Source organism: Pseudonaja textilis, chromosome 1 (genome assembly GCF_049901715.1).
Source record: "Pseudonaja textilis isolate UNSWEBS1 chromosome 1, rPseTex1.2, whole genome shotgun sequence".
Classification (NCBI taxonomy): Eukaryota; Metazoa; Chordata; class Lepidosauria; order Squamata; family Elapidae; genus Pseudonaja; species Pseudonaja textilis.
In genome coordinates, this window is record NC_141990.1 from 4369018 (window position 1) to 4388530 (window position 19513).

Here is a 19513-nt window from a genome sequence, read left to right on the forward strand (position 1 = left end):
CAGGTAGAGGAAAAAGGACTAAGGTAGTGGTGGCTAACCTTATTGGGCTCCTGTGCCCAAAATTGCATGCCAGGTCCTAGAATGAAGTGCACACACCCCTCCCCACACCCCCTGCGCATGCACTGCGCCTCACAGCTGGGTTTTTTTTGGGTTGGTTCGAGGCCATTTTTGGCCTCCCAGAGGCTTGGAAGAAGCCTCTGCAAGGCTTTTCAGGCCGAATTATAGGCCTGTTTCATTACTTCCGGTATTACAGGAAGTGACGGAATGGACCTATGATTTGTTCCTGAAAAGCCTTGCAGAGACTTTTTCCAAGTCTCTGGGAGGCCAAAAATGGCCTCAAACTAACCGGAAAAAAAAATCAACTGTGAGCCACACGTATACGCAGTGAGGTAAGTTTGTCTGCGGCTTGCGTGCCGGCACAGAGGGCTCTGCATGCGACTTGTGGCACGTGTTCCATAGGTTCGCCATCATGGGACTAGGAAGAGACTCTATGGTGGGGAGACTGGACTTCCGGTCGGCTCCAGAATTGAACGGGGTGGCTCCGGGTTAGGACCTTTGGGGCTCTTTGAGTGTTTATAGTTGCCGACCCCCTGGTCCAAAGTCTTGAGTTCAAAACATAATGCTCATAATTTCCCGCGGGTGGTTCGTTGCTTGAAACAGCCAGAGAGGTGGCTTAAAATCTTCCAGAAGACGGGTAGTCCTCGAATTACAGCGGTTCATTTAGTGACCCTTTGAAGTTAGGACGGCACTGAAAAAAAATGACTTAGGACCCTTTTTCACACAACGGCTGCAGCGCCCCATGATCACATCATCAAAATACAGAGGCTTGGCAGCTGACTCATACTTATGACGGTTGCAGCATCCTGGGGTCATTCTGATAAGCCAAGTCAATGGGGAAAGCTGGATTCACTTAACAACTGCATGATTCATGATTCACTTAACGACTGCAGTGATTCTGCTTATCAATAGTGGCAGAAAAGGTTGGAAGATGGGACATTTAACAAATGTCTCGCGTAACAACAAAACTTTTGGGCTCAGTTGTGGTTGTAAGCTGAGGATTACCTGCAGAGAGGGGATTTACAACCATTCGCTTAGGGTGATGATTTGCTTATCAGTAGTGGCAAAAGAGGGTGTAAAGTCAGGCATGACTCACTTAACAGCTGCCTCGTTTAACAACAAATTCTGGTCTCAGTTGTGGTTGTAAATCATGAATCTACCTGAATGAAGTTGCTAGCTGTCATGAGTTCAATCAGAGAAGATGGCCAAACATTAAGGCTTTCTCTCTCTCTTTTTCTCTCTCTTTGTCTCTTTTTCTGTTTCTTTCTCTGTTTCTCTCTCTGTGTCTTTCTCCCTCTTTTTCCTTCTCTCTCTGTTTTTCTCTCTATCTCTGCCTCTCTTTCTCCCTCCTTCTCTTTTCCTTTCTCTATCTCTATCTCTCTTTCTCTTTCCCTCTTTTTCTCTGTCCCTCTCTGTTTTTCTCTCTTTTTCTCTGTCTCTCTTTTTCCCTCTCTCTTTCTCTGTTTCTCTCTCGTTTCTTTTGGTCTTTCTCTTTCTCTCTCTCTCTCTCTCTCCCTCCCTCCCTCTCTCTCCCTCTCTCTCTTCCACAGAGGTTCAGCCTGGGCCAACACTCTTTCACAGAACCTGCAGGCATTCCTGCTCTTCCTCTTCATTTGGTGGAAAAAGATCCATAAGGAAACCTGGGGAGGTAGGGAAAAAAGCGGAATATTTTTGGCCACCTGGGGAGGAAGGAGGGAGCATTTGAGAGACTCACCGGAAGAGCTGGGAACCCTTTCGTTCCCCCACTTCCTCTTTTCAAAAAAGTTATTTTATTTATTCTAAGTTTATATGGCCCCTCGTCTCACCCAAAGGTGACTCTGGGTGGGGTACAATAATCCCATATTGCAAAGCACACCCACAGGCATAGACACACACTCACCACCCACAAACACACAGCAGACACCCAAACCGACGTAGGCACGCAGATACACATTACAAATACACAGACACAAACAGACACATACACAAACATAGACACACAAACACACGACAGATACATAGACACCCAAACAGACAGACATAGACACACAAACAGGCAGACACACTCACAGAGACACAGATACAAATGCACACATACACAAATAGATACAGATACACAAACACACCACAGATACATAGACACCCAAATAGACATAGACACCCAAACACACACACACAGAGACAGACAGACATAGACAAAAACAGACACACACACAGATACACAAACAGACATGGACACACAAACACGCAGACACACAGACATAGACACATACTCAAACAGACACATACACAAACACACCACAGATACATGGACACCCAAACAGACAGACATAGACACACAAATACGCAGACACACTCACAGAGACAGAAACAGACACAAATGCACACACACAAACAGATATAGACACACAGACATAGACACACAAACACACACACACAGAGACAGACATACACAGAAACAGACACACACACACAAGCAGACATGGACACACAAACACGCAGACACACCACAGATACATAGACGCACAAACACACGGAGATACACACACAGATAAAACAGACCCTGCTCCAACAACCGGAGGCTTCCAAGAAGAGGCTGGACAAGCCTTTGTCTGAAATGGTGCAGGGTCCCCCTGCCTGAGCAGGGGGTTGGGCTAGATGGCCTCCGGGGTCCCTTCCAAATCTGTTGTCCTGTTATTCATACCCACAGAGACAGACAAGACTGTGTGTCCAAGTGTGTGTCTTTGTGTCTTGTCTGTCTCTGTGGGTATGAACAGACCTAGAAGCACACAGAGACAGCCCCCGCCCCCTCACCCTGACATGGCAGCCATCTTGTTTTGTAGGCTGGACGATGGAGTGCTTACAGGAATGGGGTCCCTTCATCTGCCTCGCTCTGCCCAGCATGTTTATGATCTGCATCGAGTGGTGGACTTTTGAGATCGGGAGCTTCCTGGCAGGTGAGACCCCTGACCCTGTTTCTCTCTCTCTCTCTCTCTCTCTCTCTCACCCACCAGGGTCTTTCACCTGTCTCTCCGGGCGGCGAGTGGCTTCCACGCTTAGGTGGAGTTACACAGGTAGTGTAACTCGGCTTGCGACCACAACTGGACCCGAAACGTTATGTCGCTAAGCGAGGCGGCGGTTAAATGAGTTTTGCCCCATTTTTATGACCTTCCTTGCCGTTGGTTGGTTAAGTGAATCACTGCAGCGGTTAACTTAGGAGTGTGGTTGTTCAGTGAACCAGCCTTCCCTCCCCCGTTGGTTTCGTTTTGCGGAAGGTCGCAAGTAACCTTGGGACCCTGCAACCGTCATAGGTATGAGTCAGTTGCCAAGCATCTGAGTTTTGATCCCGTGACCCATGGGGGTGCTGCAACGGTCATTAGTGTGAATGAGGCCACGAGTCCCTTTTTTTCAGTGCCGTTTTAACTTGGAACGGTCACTGCATGAGCTATTGTAAATCGAGGACTACCTGTATAGGTAGCCCTCACTTTATGACTAAAACTGACCCTGAAATTTCTCTGCATGGGCCATGACAACATGGCATTCCATCAGATTGTCCGGTTCTTATCGGTGATGCGGTTGTGGGGCCAAAGGTTTTCACCAACTTCATCTATTTTTATTATGACGTTGGTTGGTCGCACAGTCAGATGTTCAGGCTGGATTTGGGCCTTTTTTGTCCACCTATTGAGACCTTCCAAAGACCTAGAATAGACAAGATGTGAATGTTTGAATAATATTAAAGGCTTTGTGGCAGGATGTCAGCCGTTCCAAGCAAAACTGCCTTCCGCAATTGACGGGGGATGAATTTGTCAATTCCGACGGAATTCAAGTGGTGATCCCCCACCCAGCCAGATGTTTAGACTGCATTTGGCATATTTTTTTTAAAAAAATAAGTTTTTAATTGAACAGACACAAAAAAGAAAAAGACATTTAAAAACAATGGATGTGGTGCAATCATCCTGACACACCTAGTTGTCTTACATTGCTAATTCCTATAAAGAATAATACATTTTATATACGTAGTATATAATATATACATAAACGTTAATCGTTTTTTATATTTTTTGATCCTTCTTAGTTTCCAACCAGTGATACTTTCCCCATATTTTGTAGTAATCAGAATCATCCTTATTTTTTGATTCTTGTGTCAATTTATCCATTTCTGCACAATTCCAAATTTTCCTAATTATTTCTGTTTCACCTGGCGTTTCTTTATCTTTCCATTTTGGGGCATAAACTAATCTTGCAGCCGTGATTACATGAATTATTAAATATATTATACCTTTGTCATATTTTCCCACCTTTCGTGTCCTTCCAAAGGAGCTAGAATAGACAAATGTGAATGTTTTAATAATATCAGCAGTCTCATGACAGGATGTAAGCCGTTCCAAGCAAAGCTGCCTTCCGCAGTTGACTGATGGTCAATTTGTCAACTCCGACGGAGTTCAAGTGGTGTTCCCCCACCCAGCCAGATGTTTAGACTGCATTTGGCATTATTGACTGCCTGTCAATTTATTCCCAAGCACCTGGGATAACCAGATGTTGTTTAATAAATATTTCGTGGCAGGATGTAAGCCGTTCCAATCAAAGCTGCCTTTTGCAATTGACCGATGGGGAATGGGTCAATTCCGGTGGTGTTCAAGTGGTACTCCATTCGTTTTGGGATTGCACTCAAGATGCCTGACACTTTTGGTACTGCTATTCCTTTCTTTTGCCCTAGTCGTTCTGTTTCTGTTTGTGGGTCTTCTCTTTGTGATATTCTCCAGTTCTTTCTCTTCTCTTCTGCCGCCACATCTACTATCCGGACGTTTGAGTCTTTCATATCAAGAAAGTTTTGTGGCAAGTGCTGTCTGTTTCAATTCTAAAATACCAGAGCAATTTAGCTTTTGTGAATGAATTTACTCTTCCAAACTTTCAGATTCATGCTGGAGACCATCCTCAGTGAATTTCTGTCTAACTCGGTGTGCTTTGGGTTATTTTGTGTGTGGCTTATATGGTGCCTGTTATGTGTGGCTTTTTAGTTTTGGATTGGGGTGTTGATGGCTGGCTATTAAGTTGTTGGCTGTTGTGTCCTTGTGCTGCCAAGCGCTCACCCTATAAATACCTGGTAAGTTGTCGGTAAATCAGCACTCCTGTTGACTGATAAGGGGACTCTTTCCCAGGCTTCAATTACTTCTCTGGCTGTTTTTGTACCAGCTCTTCCAACAATCTTAGTACCTGCAAAACTGAATGTTGGTGACTTTGTTAATGACAAATGTTGATGACAACATTCACAACTGTATCTATTTTGTGGTCCCACCAAGTTCTTGCCTGCAGGCAAATGATATTTCCTGCATATTTATTTTTGCTACCCTGTTTTCCCGAAAATAAGACTCATCCCAAAAATAAGCCCTAGCATGTTTTACGTGTGTGCATAATACCCCTCAAAATAAGCCCTGCTTCAGTCGGCTGCCTGCCCTTTCCATCTGGTTGCTTGCAGTGCTGTGGCCACAAGGCGGGCATGGAGGTGGTGAAGCCGCCTCATGCACCTCGCACTGGTTTACCTCAGGGCCTCGTCAGCCAGGTCATCCATGCTCCCAACACCTGCCGCACAGCGGCAGCAACAGCCTGAGCCCACCTGGCCACAGGCTCACTTCTTCTGCTTGCCCACAGCCGCAACAGAGCGGGAGGCAGAGTGGTGTGCTGGTGTTGGTGCCACGGCCACAAGGTGAGGCAGGTGTCGAGGCGTGGATGACCTGGCCGCGGGGGCTCTGAGGTAAGCTGGGGCGGGGCACATGAGGCAGCTCCAGCCCCTCTGCCTCATGGCGGCGGCAGTAGTGGACCACGTGGCCGCCTGCCCCCCGCACCCAAAGCAAGCAGAAGAAGTAAGTTTCTTGCAGAGGTGGTATTCATAGATTCTGACCAGTTCTGGAGAACCAGTAGCGGAAATTTTGAGCCGTTCGGAGAACCGGCAAATCCCACCTCTGACTGGCCCTGACCCCCATCTCTTCTCTGCCTCCCATTGAGTCCTAGCTGATCGGCTGGGCCTTCTTTGGTTGCCCTGCGGAGGAGAACGGAGCTGAAAAGCAGGTTAGTGGGGTGGGGAGGAATGGACATTTTACAGTAACCTTCCCCTGCCATGCCTACCAAGGCATGCCATGCCCACCAAGGCAGGCCCACAGAACTGGTAGTAAATTTTATTTTGAATCCCACCACTGGCCTTTTGTACATGAGGGAAAAAAATAAGACATTCCCCCCAAAATAAGCCCTAATGCTTATTTTGGGGCCCATTTCGGTCTTATTTTTGGGGAAACACAGGTATTACCATTCAATTCATATGCCGCTCGTCTCGCTGTTTTGTGTAACACTCCTGAATCCCAACCACGTTTTCTCTCCTCTCAGGGTTAATGAGTACAGTGGAATTAGGCGCTCAGTCCATCATCTATGAACTGTCGACCATCGCGTACTTGGTAAGAATTTGCTCAATTCAGAAGGCGGGGAAGAAGAAAGAATGAACACCCGTGGGAGACTTTGAGAAGCAGGATGTCAACTCATAAAATATTTCCATGGTCGTTTTAGAGTTGCCAACAGAAAGGGAGGGGAGGAAAGGGGTGTCAAAGAGCAGTGCGGCAGCTTGGAAATCGAAAGTGCATTCCATAAATAGTTTTTTCAAAGATAGTAACCAGGTGACTGAAGTTTCTGCCAGGCAAATATCTAACGGGAGAAGCGTGATTGATGACTCTGGGTTATGGAGGTGTCCCATTGGAGAATATGAATTACGATACACCCAGGGGGTGGGTGGGTGGGAACCAGGGTCAAGGGTGACAATGAATGATGTGTCTCAGAGTCGGCTGCACCCAGGCAGTGCCGGACATGTTAACTCCCAATAAATCCTTTTGAAGTTTTGGAAGTTTGGCTCGAGGCTCAGGATTTAAAAAGGGGGGGAACTGCCGGAATTCTGACACAAGAAACATTACTTAAAATGGAAAATTTCTCATTTGCATCTGAAGGCTAATGGGGCAAACTGGGGCAGCAGGTTTCCTGCGACAGCAAAGCTCAGCTAGCTGTTACTGAGGTTAAAAAAATTCATAGAAAGTAAAGATTTACGGTATTATCTTGATACTCGACGGCTTTGAAACTTGTTGAATTTGGTACGGGCAAGCCTCAACTTACGACCACAATTGAGCCCAAAAGTCATGTTGCTAAGCAAGGCGGTTGCTAAGCGAGTTTTGCCCCCATTTTGTGACCTTTCTTATCCCCGTTGTTAAGTGAATCACTGCAGTTGCTAAACCAATAACCCGGTTGTTAAGTGAATTTGGTTTTCCCCCTCGATTTTGCTTGTCGGAAGTTCGCAAAAGGGGATCGCGTGACCCCGGGAGACCGCAAACCGTCGTAAATATGAGCCAGTTGGATCCGAATTTCAATCACGTGACCAATGGGGGATACTGTAAACGGTCGTAAGGGTGAAAAATGGCCACAAGTTATTTTTAGTGCTGTTGTAACTTCAAACGGTCACTAAGCAAACTTGTCATAAATTGAGGACTGTCTGTGCATTATTCCTTACGGGAAATAATTGTTTGGTACTTTATCATTTTTGGAACTCCTTGCCCCTGTGCCCTTGAATGAGAAGCTGCAAAGAGGACAAAATTCAGGTGGGACTCGACTCACGAACACCAATTGAGCCCAACCCTTCTGTTGCTAAGCGAGACAGTTGTTAAGTGAGTTCTGTCCCATTTTATGACCTTTCTTGCCTTAGTTGTTACAAAGTGAATTGGTGCGGTTGTGACATCAAAAGTTTGACAAACTAAAGTATGCCTTTGGTTGGGTTAGGGCAGACGACCCCAAACTTTAAGACTTGTGGACTTCAACTCCCAGAATTCTGCATAGCTGGCTGGTGAATTCTGGGAGTTGAAGTCCACTGTCAGAATTCCGGCAGTTACCCCCCCATTGAAGCAAAATTTAAAGATGATTTATTGGGAGTTAACATGTCGGCATTGCCTGGGTGCAGCCGACTCTGAGGCACATCATTATTGTCACCCTTGACCCTGGTTTTCCCCCCACCCTCTGGGTGTATCGTAATTCATATTCTCCAATGGGACACATCCATAGCCCAGAGTCGTCCATCATGCTCTCCAGTTAGAATTTTGCACGGCAGAAACTTCAGTCACCTGGTTACTATCTTTGAAAACATTTATGGAATGCAGTTTCGGTTTTGCACGCTGGTGCTCCCTCCTCTCTTTCTGTTGGCAACTCTAAAAAAGACCACAGAAATATTTTATGAGTTGACATCCACAAGTCTTAAAGTTGCCTGGTTTGGAGACCCCTGGGTGAGGGGTTAACCCTGGTTGGGTTTGCACCAAAAGAATCTCTCCAAACCAAGGACTTCACTCACACAAGCTTTTTTCTCAGCTGCCACAAGGGATGAGCGTGGCCTCCAGTGTCCGTGTGGGGAATGCCTTAGGCGCCGGGGACGTTGACCAGGCCAAGAGGTCGTGCATCATGGCCCTCCTTTGCACCGGTGTGTATGTCTCTTTAAACTTTGGAGGGGGTGGAGTTGAATGCCGGCCCGGAGAATCCTCGGAGTTTGAAGCCCACTGACCTCTAACGCTGCTAAGGTTATGGGACACAGCTTTAGCGGATGCCTTGTCCTACCTAAGCAGAGAAGAGGACCTGAAGGACCCTGCTAGTTTAAAAGAGGCTCAGAATCCACCCTCGATCGCCCTGATAGAGATGGATTGAGGGAGGGATAATTGGATGAATGGATTGATGGATGGAGAGGGAGAGAGAGATGTAGAGATGGATAGATTGATGATAGATGAATGGATGGATATTGATCAATAGACGGATAAATAGATGATAGATTCATAGATGGATAGGTGAGTAGGTAGGTAGGTAGATAGATAGATAAGATAGATAGAGGGTGGATGGATGGATGGATGGATCATAGATAGATAATAATAAAGATTGATACATAGATTCATAGAAGAGATGGATAGATGGATACATGGATGATAAGATATCCGTAGATTCATAAAAGAAAGAGATAGATAGATAGATAGATAGATAGATAGATAGATAGATAGATAGATAGATAGATAGATAGATAGATGGATGATTGGATGGATGGATGGACAGATGATAGATAATGATAAAGATACATAGATTCATAGAAGAGATAGATAGATGGATGGGTGGGTGGGTGGATGATTGGATGGATGGATAGATGGATGGATGATAGATAATGATAAAGATACATAGATTCATAGAAGAGATAGATAGATAGATGGATGGATAGATGGATGGATGGGTGGATGGGTGGGTGGGTGGGTGGATGGGTGGATGGATGGATGGACCATAGATAGATAATAATAAAGATCGATACATAGATTCATAGAGGAGAGAGATAGATGGATATATGGATGATAAGATATCCATAGATTCATAAAAGAGATAGGTAGGTAGGTAGGTAGGTAGGTAGGTAGATAGATGGGTGGGTGGGTGGGTGGATAGATGATAGTGATAAAGATAGATACATAGATTCATAGAAGAGATGGATAGATAGAAAGATTCAAATTAGATAATTATAGACAGACCATAAAGACAGATACAGATAGATAGATAGATAGATAGATAGATAGATAGATAGATAGATAGATAGATGATAGACAGAAATGAATGATTGATAGATAGGTAAATCGATAGATTGGTATATAGATAAATATGGATAGAGAGAGAGAGAGAGAGATCTTACTTTAACCACCCTTGGCTTCTCTAACTCTGAATTTATCCCTCCCCACTTGACAGACCCCTCCCCTCTCCCAAGGCATCATTTGGGGTCCTTAGAGCAGCGAAGGAGGGGTGGCTGAAGCCCTACCCCCTACCCCATTGGACCCACGTTTCGGACCCTAACCCTCCTCTCTGCCTTCCCAGGGGTCCTTGCGGTGGTTTTCGCTGCGCTGCTGGCGGCCCTGAAGGATGTGGTGGCCTACATCTTCACGGACGACAAGTAAGACCCCCTCCTCGTTCTTTTCCCCTTTGTCTCAGGAAGGGAAGGAAGGAAGGAAGGCCGGAATGGGAGGCTGCCTGTCGTGCCTCTGCATGTACAGGCGGTCCTCGGTTTACGACGGGTCGCTCAGGAGCGACTATTTGAAATTATAACCGAGCCACCAAAAGCTGCTTACTAAAACCATTTCCAAAGTTACGACCACACACGCACACACAGGGTCAGTCAATGCGACGGTTGTAAGTGCGAGAACTGGTCACAAATCTTTTTTTGTTAAGTGCGGTTGTAACTTCAGACGGATGCTAAACTAATGCTTGTAATTCTAGGGCTACGTGTATATGAGCTTTTCCCCCAGTGCAGACTTTAGAACTCAGATCTCCTAATATATAATTTCTCCCCCCTTGATAGAGAAATTGTTGCTTTGGTCTCCAAAGTGATGCTGATTTTCTCACCGTTTCACCTGTTCGATGCCATGGCGGTGAGTTTCCGGCGGGGCGCGAAGCCGTGGGTTGAGGTGCGAATCCTCTTGGCGCCCAAATGGGCTTTCGTAGCCATGAGGACTAGAAAACCTGTTCCTTTTTAAAAGAGGCCCTTTTAGGGGACTGCCCTAACCTCCCTGCTCTGCCTCCATTCACCAGGCCACTTCCGGAGGGGTGCTGAGGGGCGCCGGCAAGCAGAAAATTGGCGCCATCGCCAACGCGGTGGGCTACTACGTCGTCGGGTTGCCCATTGGGATTACACTGATGTTCGTGTACAAGCTTGGCGTGATGGGTGAGCCGGCCAGGAGGGGCCGTTTTCCCTTTACAAGCTGCCCTCCAGATGTTTGGCCTTGGTCTGTGGGACTATCAGCCAGCCCCATGTGCCTCATACGGTGTTTGAGATCCCATTATCAAAGCCACAGGGGGTCCCTCCCCATCTGGTGGCAGTGAGTTCCACGGGCAAACTCAGCATCTAAAACTGTGTTTCTCAAACTCAGCAGTCCTTAAGAGGGGTGGACTTCCACTCCCAGAATCCCCCAGCCAGCCTGCTTTAAGAGGGGAGGACTTCCACTCCCAGAATCCCCAGCCATCATGCTTCCCTCCCAGAGTTGGGTGGACTTCCACTCCCAGAATTCCCCAGCCAGGATGCTTTGGGGGTGGACTTCCACTCCCAGAATCCCCCAGCCAAGGATGCTTTAAGAAGGGTGGACTTCCGCTCCCAGAATTCCCCAGCCAGGATGCTTTAAGAGGGGAGGACTTCTACTCCCAGAATCCCCCAGCCAGCCTGCTTTAAGAGGGGTGGGCTTCCACTCCCAGAATTCCCCAGCCAGGATGCTTTAAGAGGGGAGGACTTCCACTCCCAGAATTCCCCACATAGGATACTTTAAGATGGGTGGACTAGAACTCACAGAATTCCTCAGCCATCCATGCTTTAAGAGGGACGGACTTCAACTCCCAGAATTCCCTAGCCGGCAACCCCCAGGCTAGAGTGATTTTGATCCAACCTACCTAGCAGGTTTGTTATGGGGGAAAATGGGAAGAGGCTTTTATACACAGCTTTAATCTCTTAGGCAATGTTTCTCAAACTTAGCCACTTTAAGACGGGTGGACTTCAATCCCCAGAATTCCCCAGCTAGCTATGCTGGCTGGGGAATTCTGGGAGTTGAAGTCCATCCGTCTTAAAGCTGCAGAGGTTGAGAAACAGGGCTCTGGAATCAACCACTTGTTCTCCCTGCAGGTTTGTGGACTGGATTAATCGTCTGCATCTCTCTGCAAGCTGCATCCTTCTTGGTTGTCGTCTTACGCATGAACTGGAAAAAAGCCGCCGAAGAGGTAAAATCTCTGCCTTGCAGACTTGCTTGTGCCTTGTCCTCAGTAGTACCAGCTGAGGAATGGGTTCATGGGCTCGGCTCAGAAGAAAAGCAAAGCATCGGCTACTATGGCAGGGGTGTCAAACTTGATTTCATTGAGGAGCGCATCAGAGTTGTGCGTTGCGGGCGCCTCTGGAGGCCCGAGCATTCTGCCAGCGAAAACGGGTTCCCGAGCTCTGTCTACGGCTATGACGGCCTGCTCCGACCCTCTGCCAGTGAAAACAGAGTTTGGGACGAGCGCATGCAGCCCTCCTGAGCTCCGTTTTCGCTGGCAGAGGCACCGCAGGCCGATCCTTTGCTGTTTCCAGGGCAGCCCCGTGGGCGAGATCTAAGGACTCCGCGGGTGGGATCCAACCCTTGGACCTTGAGTTTGACACCCTCGTAGTATGGTGCATTTGTTCTGCTTGTTTTGTTCTGCTTGTTTCTCTTAGGCTCAGATTCGAGCTGGACTAACAGTCAGACAAGGAAGTCCTGAGGATTCTGACAGCGCAGGTAAAAATGCCCTACCCTTTACTCTTTGTGTGATGTGATGTGCATGGCGTTTGAAAGGAAGCCTTTTGTTTTTAAAACAATGGGGAAAAAAATTTGAACAACTTTTAAAAGCACCCATTGGCTGTTACAAGATTTATTCGACTGCATTTTACATTTGGTCTGCCATGCAAGACCATCTATTTTATTTATTTCTCTGGACCCCACCTTTATTATTTTTTGCCAATACACCTCCCTCCTTTTCCTCTCTCTTCCCCACCAGAACAATCCTGTGAGGTGGGTTGGGATGAGAAAGAGAGTAAGTGGCCCAAGTGTGGTTCTAAGGCCAGGCCTGCTGTATGTCCACCAGAAACAGATGGTCAGGTTGAGCGTATCAATCAGTAATGTCTACTTATTTGCATGTGGTCTCCACACAGATTATCTTGCGATGAATTTGGAGGTGCCCAACGGAGATACTCCCAGCTGTTTTGTCCACCCGGGTGAAAACTTAGGGGACCATCAGCCTCTTCCCAGCGAAGAGGTGCCCCAGTTTATTGCTTCTCCGACACCAGGGGCCTTATCCCGCAAGCAACTTCTTATCCGGCGCGGACTGGCACTGCTGTTAGCCGTCGCCATCTTGCTTTTGGGGGTTGTCATCCATCTCCTGCTCTGAGAACGGCGGAGTTGTGCAACATGGGAAGACCAAAGAGGGCAGCCGTGTGGGAGACCTTCTCACCTCATTGGTGCTCACCCCCAAAGAATCTAAAAGTGATCCAGCCTGGGATCTGATCCCCAGGAATGGTTGCTCTTTTACCATCAGCCTGGACCAATGATGGGGAAAGACTTGGTGGAAAGACTTAACTTGCCTTTAAAGGCATTTGGAAAATCACATCGGAATAAATCCAGGTGTTTAAAAAAAAATTTTTTTTAAAAAAAAATTGGTGTTTTGTATTTTAACTTTTTTGGAATAAAATAAAAATAGATATTAAAAAAGAAAGGAAAAAAATTGCATTGGAATATATCCAGGTGTTTTCTTTACACATTCACTGATAAAATTGCTTTTTTTTAAAAAGAAAACTGTTGAGGGTTTGGTTGACCACTGTTAGGGATACACCTTAGCAGAATCTGCACGGCAGGCAGGCAGGCAGGCAAAATATGTGAGATAAACGTTTTTGTAGCTTACACTCAGTAAAACAGATACACTGCGCTAGTTAAAGTTTATTCCAGTAAGAGTTATAGCATAGTCAAACAGTCCATATATCATTCACTAATTCAGTCCGTCCGGGGATTATTCAGTTGCAAAGTCCAGTGTCGAAAAAGAGAGGTCAGTAAACTTAAAAATATCAGTCCAGTAATATATCTCCTTGCAGTAGAGATATGAAGAAGTCAAAACTCCTCTCTTCCTTCAACTCAGCGGCAGGGAACACGCAGTTAGCACACCATCAATCCATCAAACCATCAATTGTCAGCAATCGTCAGGTTCTCTTGTTCCCTCTTATGGCGGTTTCACACCGCACCCAAAATTACATGCTTTGCAGTTTAAAGTGACACACACTGCAACTTACTATCATAGTTTATATATATTATTTTACCCAAACTACGTTAGGTAACCTATGTTATTCCTAACAACCACTGTGCTTCAAGGAGGTCCCCAGGTGGGGTCAAAAAAGTCACGTGAGCTGGAACTGGAAGGTAAGACCAAGGGCAGGGGAGGGAAATCCGCCCTGGTGGGAAAGTCGGTCCCATATTCCAGAGCTGCAGGAGTCACAGGACTGGCCCTTTGGTCATCCTGGAGCAGCTCCTCCAGTCCATGGCAGGCCGGTGCACCCGGATGGAGGAGCAGCTACTCCAGGATGACCAAAGGGCCAGTCCTGTGACCACTGCAGCTCTGGAATATGGGACCGACTTTCCCACCAACATCAGCAAGCCACCATCAGTCAAAATTCGTATTAGTGATTCGCGGAATTTAAAATTACGAGTTTGGTGGTCCCTGAGGTCCAAAAGGTTGGCGACCCCCTGATTTAGGCAATATTGCAGATCATGTATAAGAATTACATACTGTCCTCAAACCTCCCTTCAAGGTAGGCCAGGAAACAAGATTGGAAATCCAATCCTAAAAAGAAAAAAAGATCTCTTCCCTGAGTCAAATCTGAGCAAGGGTTGGTCTGGATGACCTCAAGGTCATTTTCCAATGCTAGGATTCTACCACTCAACAAGTCAAAGTACTCATTCTTAAAAAAAAAGGAAGATACCCCCAAGGAGAGCATTCAGCCTTGGATCAAAGATCTTGCCCTCGTTATCCATCAGAAATTTATGGACAGCTTCTCACCAGGACAAAGAGAACCCAGGCGAAACGGGGCAGAAAAGTTACTTGGTGGTCCCCTTTCCTAAAGTTGCAAGAGGAGGAAACCAAACGAGATGGGTGTCAAGCAAATCTAAGAAATAATTAAAAGAAATAAAACCAATATCAAAGGGGAGTCACACGGTAAATCCACCCTGAGCTCCATCAACGGAAGATTTTTAATGCAATGAGTTAAATTCGATAACATAAATGCAAATAAGATTAAAAAGATTTTCTTTTCAAAATGCAGGGCTACTTGGAAGCCACAAGGGGGCGCCTGAACCTCACAGTGACTCTTTCCCCATGGAAGTTTTGTAAAAAAAATCATATTTTTTTTCCCCAAGATTTGGGGGTCTCAGCAGAGCTTGTCCTTCCACTCAGCCATCTTGGCTTGTTTGGGGGGAGGGGGTGTTTTCTGCATGCCAATCTTTTTTAGAAACAAAGCCAAACCTGGTTTGTCTTGTGGGAAAGCAACCTTTATCAACTTAAACCAGTTTTTTCTCAAATTCAGCAGCATTAAGGTGGTTGAACTTCAACTCCCAGAATTCCCCAGGCAGCATGTTAGTGACCATTTGAAGTTAACAACAGCGCTGAAAAAGTGACTTGTGAGTGTTTGTCACACTTACGATGGTCACATCCCCTGGCCCCGTGATCAAAATTTAAACACTTGGCAACTGGCGTGTACTTATGACAGTTGCAGTGTCCCAGTGACACGGGATTCAGTTTTGTGACGTTCTGACGAAGCAGAGCCAATGGGGAAGCCAGATTCACTTAACAACCGTGTTAATAACGTCACAATTGCAATCATTTACTTAAGGACCGTGGCAAGAATGGGTGTAAAATGGGACAAAAACTCACTTAACAGAAGTCTAGCGGCAGACATTTTAGCCTCCAACGTGGTCGTAAATCAAGCAATCCCTGTGTATGAAACAGCCCAACATTCACCAATTTTAAGACAACCGAAAGCACCCAGTCGCTAGCTGGTTTAACTTTAGTGGCTTTGTAATATAAGGGAGTACAAGCTGGAGGAAATGCTGGTCTGTGACAAACCGAGGCTTGCTCAGATCCTGGTTTGTTGTCCTTCCAAGAACATTTCTTCCTGCAGTTGGAAATGAACATGGTTCATTTCGGGGTTTGGCTAAAGGCCAAATTAACTTCCCCTCTTTCCTGTAAAAAAAAATAAACGACTTTATCTGGCACGATGTACAAGAATCCACCAAAACACAGGAAAAAAAAAATCAAGGCTCATCTCTCTTTTTTTTTTAAGAAGACCTTTTGCCCCCAACTTTTTCCACCGGAGAAGACTTGGGTTCGAGTCCACCCACAGCCACTAAAGGCAGTGGGTGATTCCAAGCTCCCTCTTCCGGCCAGCCTCCCTTACAGGGTTGTTTTAAGCGAGGGTAAAATAGAGAGAGAGGAAAAAAAAAAGATATTGTGAGCTTTGGGGAAGTCAAGTTGGGATGAAACCACATTTAGATCTCCAAATTTTTCAGACTTTCATGCCGGCAGAGGAATTTGGGGAGTTGGAAGTCCAGAAGTCTGAAACGTTGCCAAGTTTGTGAAGATCTAGAGATTGTTCAACTGGGTGTAAATAGGTGATTGAGATGAATTTGAACCTTTTCAAAAGCTTCTCCTAGTTGGGGGATGAGCCCTTGCGGTGTCCCCGATCCGGCTGCCCCTCACCCCGTATCCCTCCTTCACACAGCCCCCCATAAACAACCCCAATTCCACCCATGTTCGCACAACCCAACCTTGGCTAGCTGGCATCTGAGGAGGGGCTCTCTTCCTTTCTTCCTTCCCTCTCTTCCTGAGGAGGGGCTCTCTTCCTCTCTTCCTTCCCTCTCTTCCTGAGGAGGGGCTCTCTTCCTTTCTTCCTTCCCTCTCTTCCTGAGGAGGGGCTCTCTTCCTCTCTTCCTTCCCTCTCTTCCTGAGGAGGGGCTCTCTTCCTTTCTTCCTTCCCTCTCTTCCTGAGGAGGGGCTCTCTTCCTCTCTTCCTTCCCTCTCTTCCTGAGGAGGGGCTCTCTTCCTTTCTTCCTTCCCTCTCTTCCTGAGGAGGGGCTCTCTTCCTTTCTTCCTTCCCTCTCTTCCTGAGGAGGGCTCTCTTCCTCTCTTCCTTCCCTCTCTTCCTGAGGAGGGGCTCTCTTCCTCTCTTCCTTCCCTCTCTTCCTGAGGAGGGGCTCTCTTCCTCTCTTCCTTCCCTCTCTTCCTGAGGAGGGGCTCTCTTCCTCTCTTCCTTCCCTCTCTTCCTGAGGAGGGGCTCTCTTCCTTTCTTCCTTCCCTCTCTTCCTGAGGAGGGGCTCTCTTCCTTTCTTCCTTCCCTCTCTTCCTGAGGAGGGGCTCTCTTCCTTTCTTCCTTCCCTCTCTTCCTGAGGAGGGGCTCTCTTCCTTTCTTCCTTCCCTCTCTTCCTGAGGAGGGGCTCTCTTCCTTTCTTCCTTCCCTCTCTTCCTGAGGAGGGGCTCTCTTCCTCTCTTCTTCCCTCTCTCTCCTGAGGAGGGGCTCTCTTCCTCTCTTCCTTCCCTCTCTTCCTGAGGAGGGGCTCTCTTCCTCTCTTCCTTCCCTCTCTTCCTGAGGAGGGGCTCTCTTCCTCTCTTCCTTCCCTCTCTTCCTGAGGAGGGGCTCTCTTCCTTTCTTCCTTCCCTCTCTTCCTGAGGAGGGGCTCTCTTCCTTTCTTCCTTCCCTCTCTTCCTGAGGAGGGCTCTCTTCCTTTCTTCCTTCCCTCTCTTCCTGAGGAGGGGCTCTCTTCCTTTCTTCCTTCCCTCTCTTCCTGAGGAGGGGCTCTCTTCCTTTCTTCCTTCCCTCTCTTCCTGAGGAGGGGCTCTCTTCCTTTCTTCCTTCCTCTCTTCCTGAGGAGGGGCTCTCTTCCTTCCTTCCTTCCCTCTCTTCCTGAGGAGGGGCTCTCTTCCTTTCTTCCTTCCCTCTCTTCCTGAGGAGGGGCTCTCTTCCTCAACATGGAGGGGCTCTCTTCCTTTTTGTCCCTCCTTCGCACTCCCCACCCCACAAAAGGAATCCCAACATGGGGTCTCAGTGCCTGGGATTCCCCTCCCACCTTCCCCCTCACTTTCTATTTGCCCCTCCCTCATTCACCCTCCCCCCCAAAAGAGCCCCCGTATTCACACAACCGAACTTTGGCTGGTTGGTCTCTGAGCACTTGGGATCCCCCCCGAAACAATTGGACTATCATTGGTCAGAAATGGAGTAGGGTCTCTTACTTGGGGAAGGGGTTGGACTAGATGACCTACAAGGTCCCTTCCAACTCTGTTAATGTAAGTATCTAAATATAAACCCCGCTATCTCTCCCTCGCACAGCCCCCTTGAAAGAAACCCCCCAAAACTACTGGCGGGTGGATGCGCAGTGTTCCCCCCAGGCCCCGCCTTCCCCATCCCTCCCACCTGCCACCCCCAAAAGGAACCCCAATACTGCCCAGGTTCACATGATCCTCCCCGCCCAAACTCCGCTACCTGGCACCTGAAGGAGCGGGGATTACCCTCCCCCAGAATCCAGCCCCCCTTTCCCGCCTGCCTCTCCTTCACACTGCCCCTCCCGCCCAAAGAAATCCCAATCCCGCCCGCCTGCATTCACACAACCGAAGCTTGGCTGGCCGCTGTGCGTGTTTGTGGTCCGACCAACCCAGCCCCCCACGCCCACAATTGTCCCCTCTGTCCTCCCTCACACGGCCCCTTTAAAAGAACCTCCAACCCAGCCCACCTTGTACCACCCAAAAGGAACCCAAACACTGGTTGCCTTCACACGACCCCAGTTCCCCTCAACCCAGGCCCCCATCTTCCCTTCTGACCCCCTTGCACAATCCCAACCCAGCCCCTCAACCCCTTGAACTACCAGCCCCCTCGTACCCCGCAAAAGGAACCCCAACACTGGCCACCTTCACACGATCCAAATCCCCCTGCCCACGCTGGAGTTGAACTGGAGGGGCTGCCCCAAACCAGCCTCCCCACCATCTCCTATCCCTCTATCGTACCCCCGAAGGAACCCCAATATTGGCTGCCTTCACATGACCCCCAATTCCCCTCAGCCCAGGCCCCCATCTTCCCTTCTGCCCCTCCCTTGCACAATCCCCAACCCAGCCCCTCACCCCCTCCAACTACCCCTTCCTTGTACCCCCAAAAGGAACCCCCAAATGGGCCACCTTCACCCTAACCCTAATTCCTCAACTGCCCCCAACCCAGCCCCCCACCTTCCCCTGTCCCTTTCAAAGATAACCCCAACCCGGCCCCTCCCCCAACTATCCCTCCCACATAACCCCCAAAAGAAACCCCAATGTTGGCTGCCTTCACACACGACTCCAATCCTCCCAACCCCCCTTTCCCTCTGCCCCTCCCTCGCCCGGCCCCTTTTAAAGAACCCCAATTCATCCCCCCACCTTCCCCTATCCCTCCCTCTTGCCCCCAAAAGGAACCCCAATACCGTCCACCTTCACAGAACCCCAATTCCCCCAAGTCAGCCCCCCACCTTTCCTTCTCTCCCTTTAAAAAGCCCCCCACTTTCTCCTATCCCTCCTCATGCCCCCCCAAAAGGAGGATGACTCCTTTTGGGGGACAGCAGACGGTCCGCCTTCACAGGACCTCAATTCCCGCCCCTCACCCCACTTCAAACCAGCCCCCCTGCTCCCCACCTTCCCCTCTGCCCCTCCCCTTTTAAAAAGAAACCCCTCCCCTCAGCCAACTCCGCCCGCGCGCCTGACGCGGGGGGCGAGGGGGCGTGTTCCCGCGCGAGTGGGGAGGGGGCGTGTCCCTACTCTCCGGAGGGGCGTGTCGGGCTGGGTCGGTGGGGCGTGGTCTCCGGGGGAGGAGGCGGTCCGCGCCACGCGGGGCCCTGGGTGC

General features: G+C 48.3%; 1 protein-coding gene across 2 annotated transcripts in view; it reads left to right on the plus strand.

Annotated features, from left to right (window-relative positions):
• The window catches only part of SLC47A1 (solute carrier family 47 member 1), a 35176-nt gene extending 21838 nt beyond the window's left edge, over nt 1–13338 (plus strand). For both annotated transcript variants that reach the window (XM_087924813.1, XM_087924820.1), the window contains exons 8-17: nt 1608–1705; nt 2880–2993; nt 6415–6482; nt 8422–8530; nt 9943–10018; nt 10424–10493; nt 10654–10786; nt 11732–11826; nt 12296–12356; nt 12770–13338. In XM_087924813.1, the coding sequence (XP_087780939.1) occupies nt 1608–1705; nt 2880–2993; nt 6415–6482; nt 8422–8530; nt 9943–10018; nt 10424–10493; nt 10654–10786; nt 11732–11826; nt 12296–12356; nt 12770–13005 (1060 nt within the window). In that variant the 3' untranslated portion in view covers nt 13006–13338. The remainder of the gene's footprint in view (nt 1–1607; nt 1706–2879; nt 2994–6414; nt 6483–8421; nt 8531–9942; nt 10019–10423; nt 10494–10653; nt 10787–11731; nt 11827–12295; nt 12357–12769) is intronic.
• The last annotated feature ends 6175 nt before the right edge of the window (nt 13339–19513 follow it).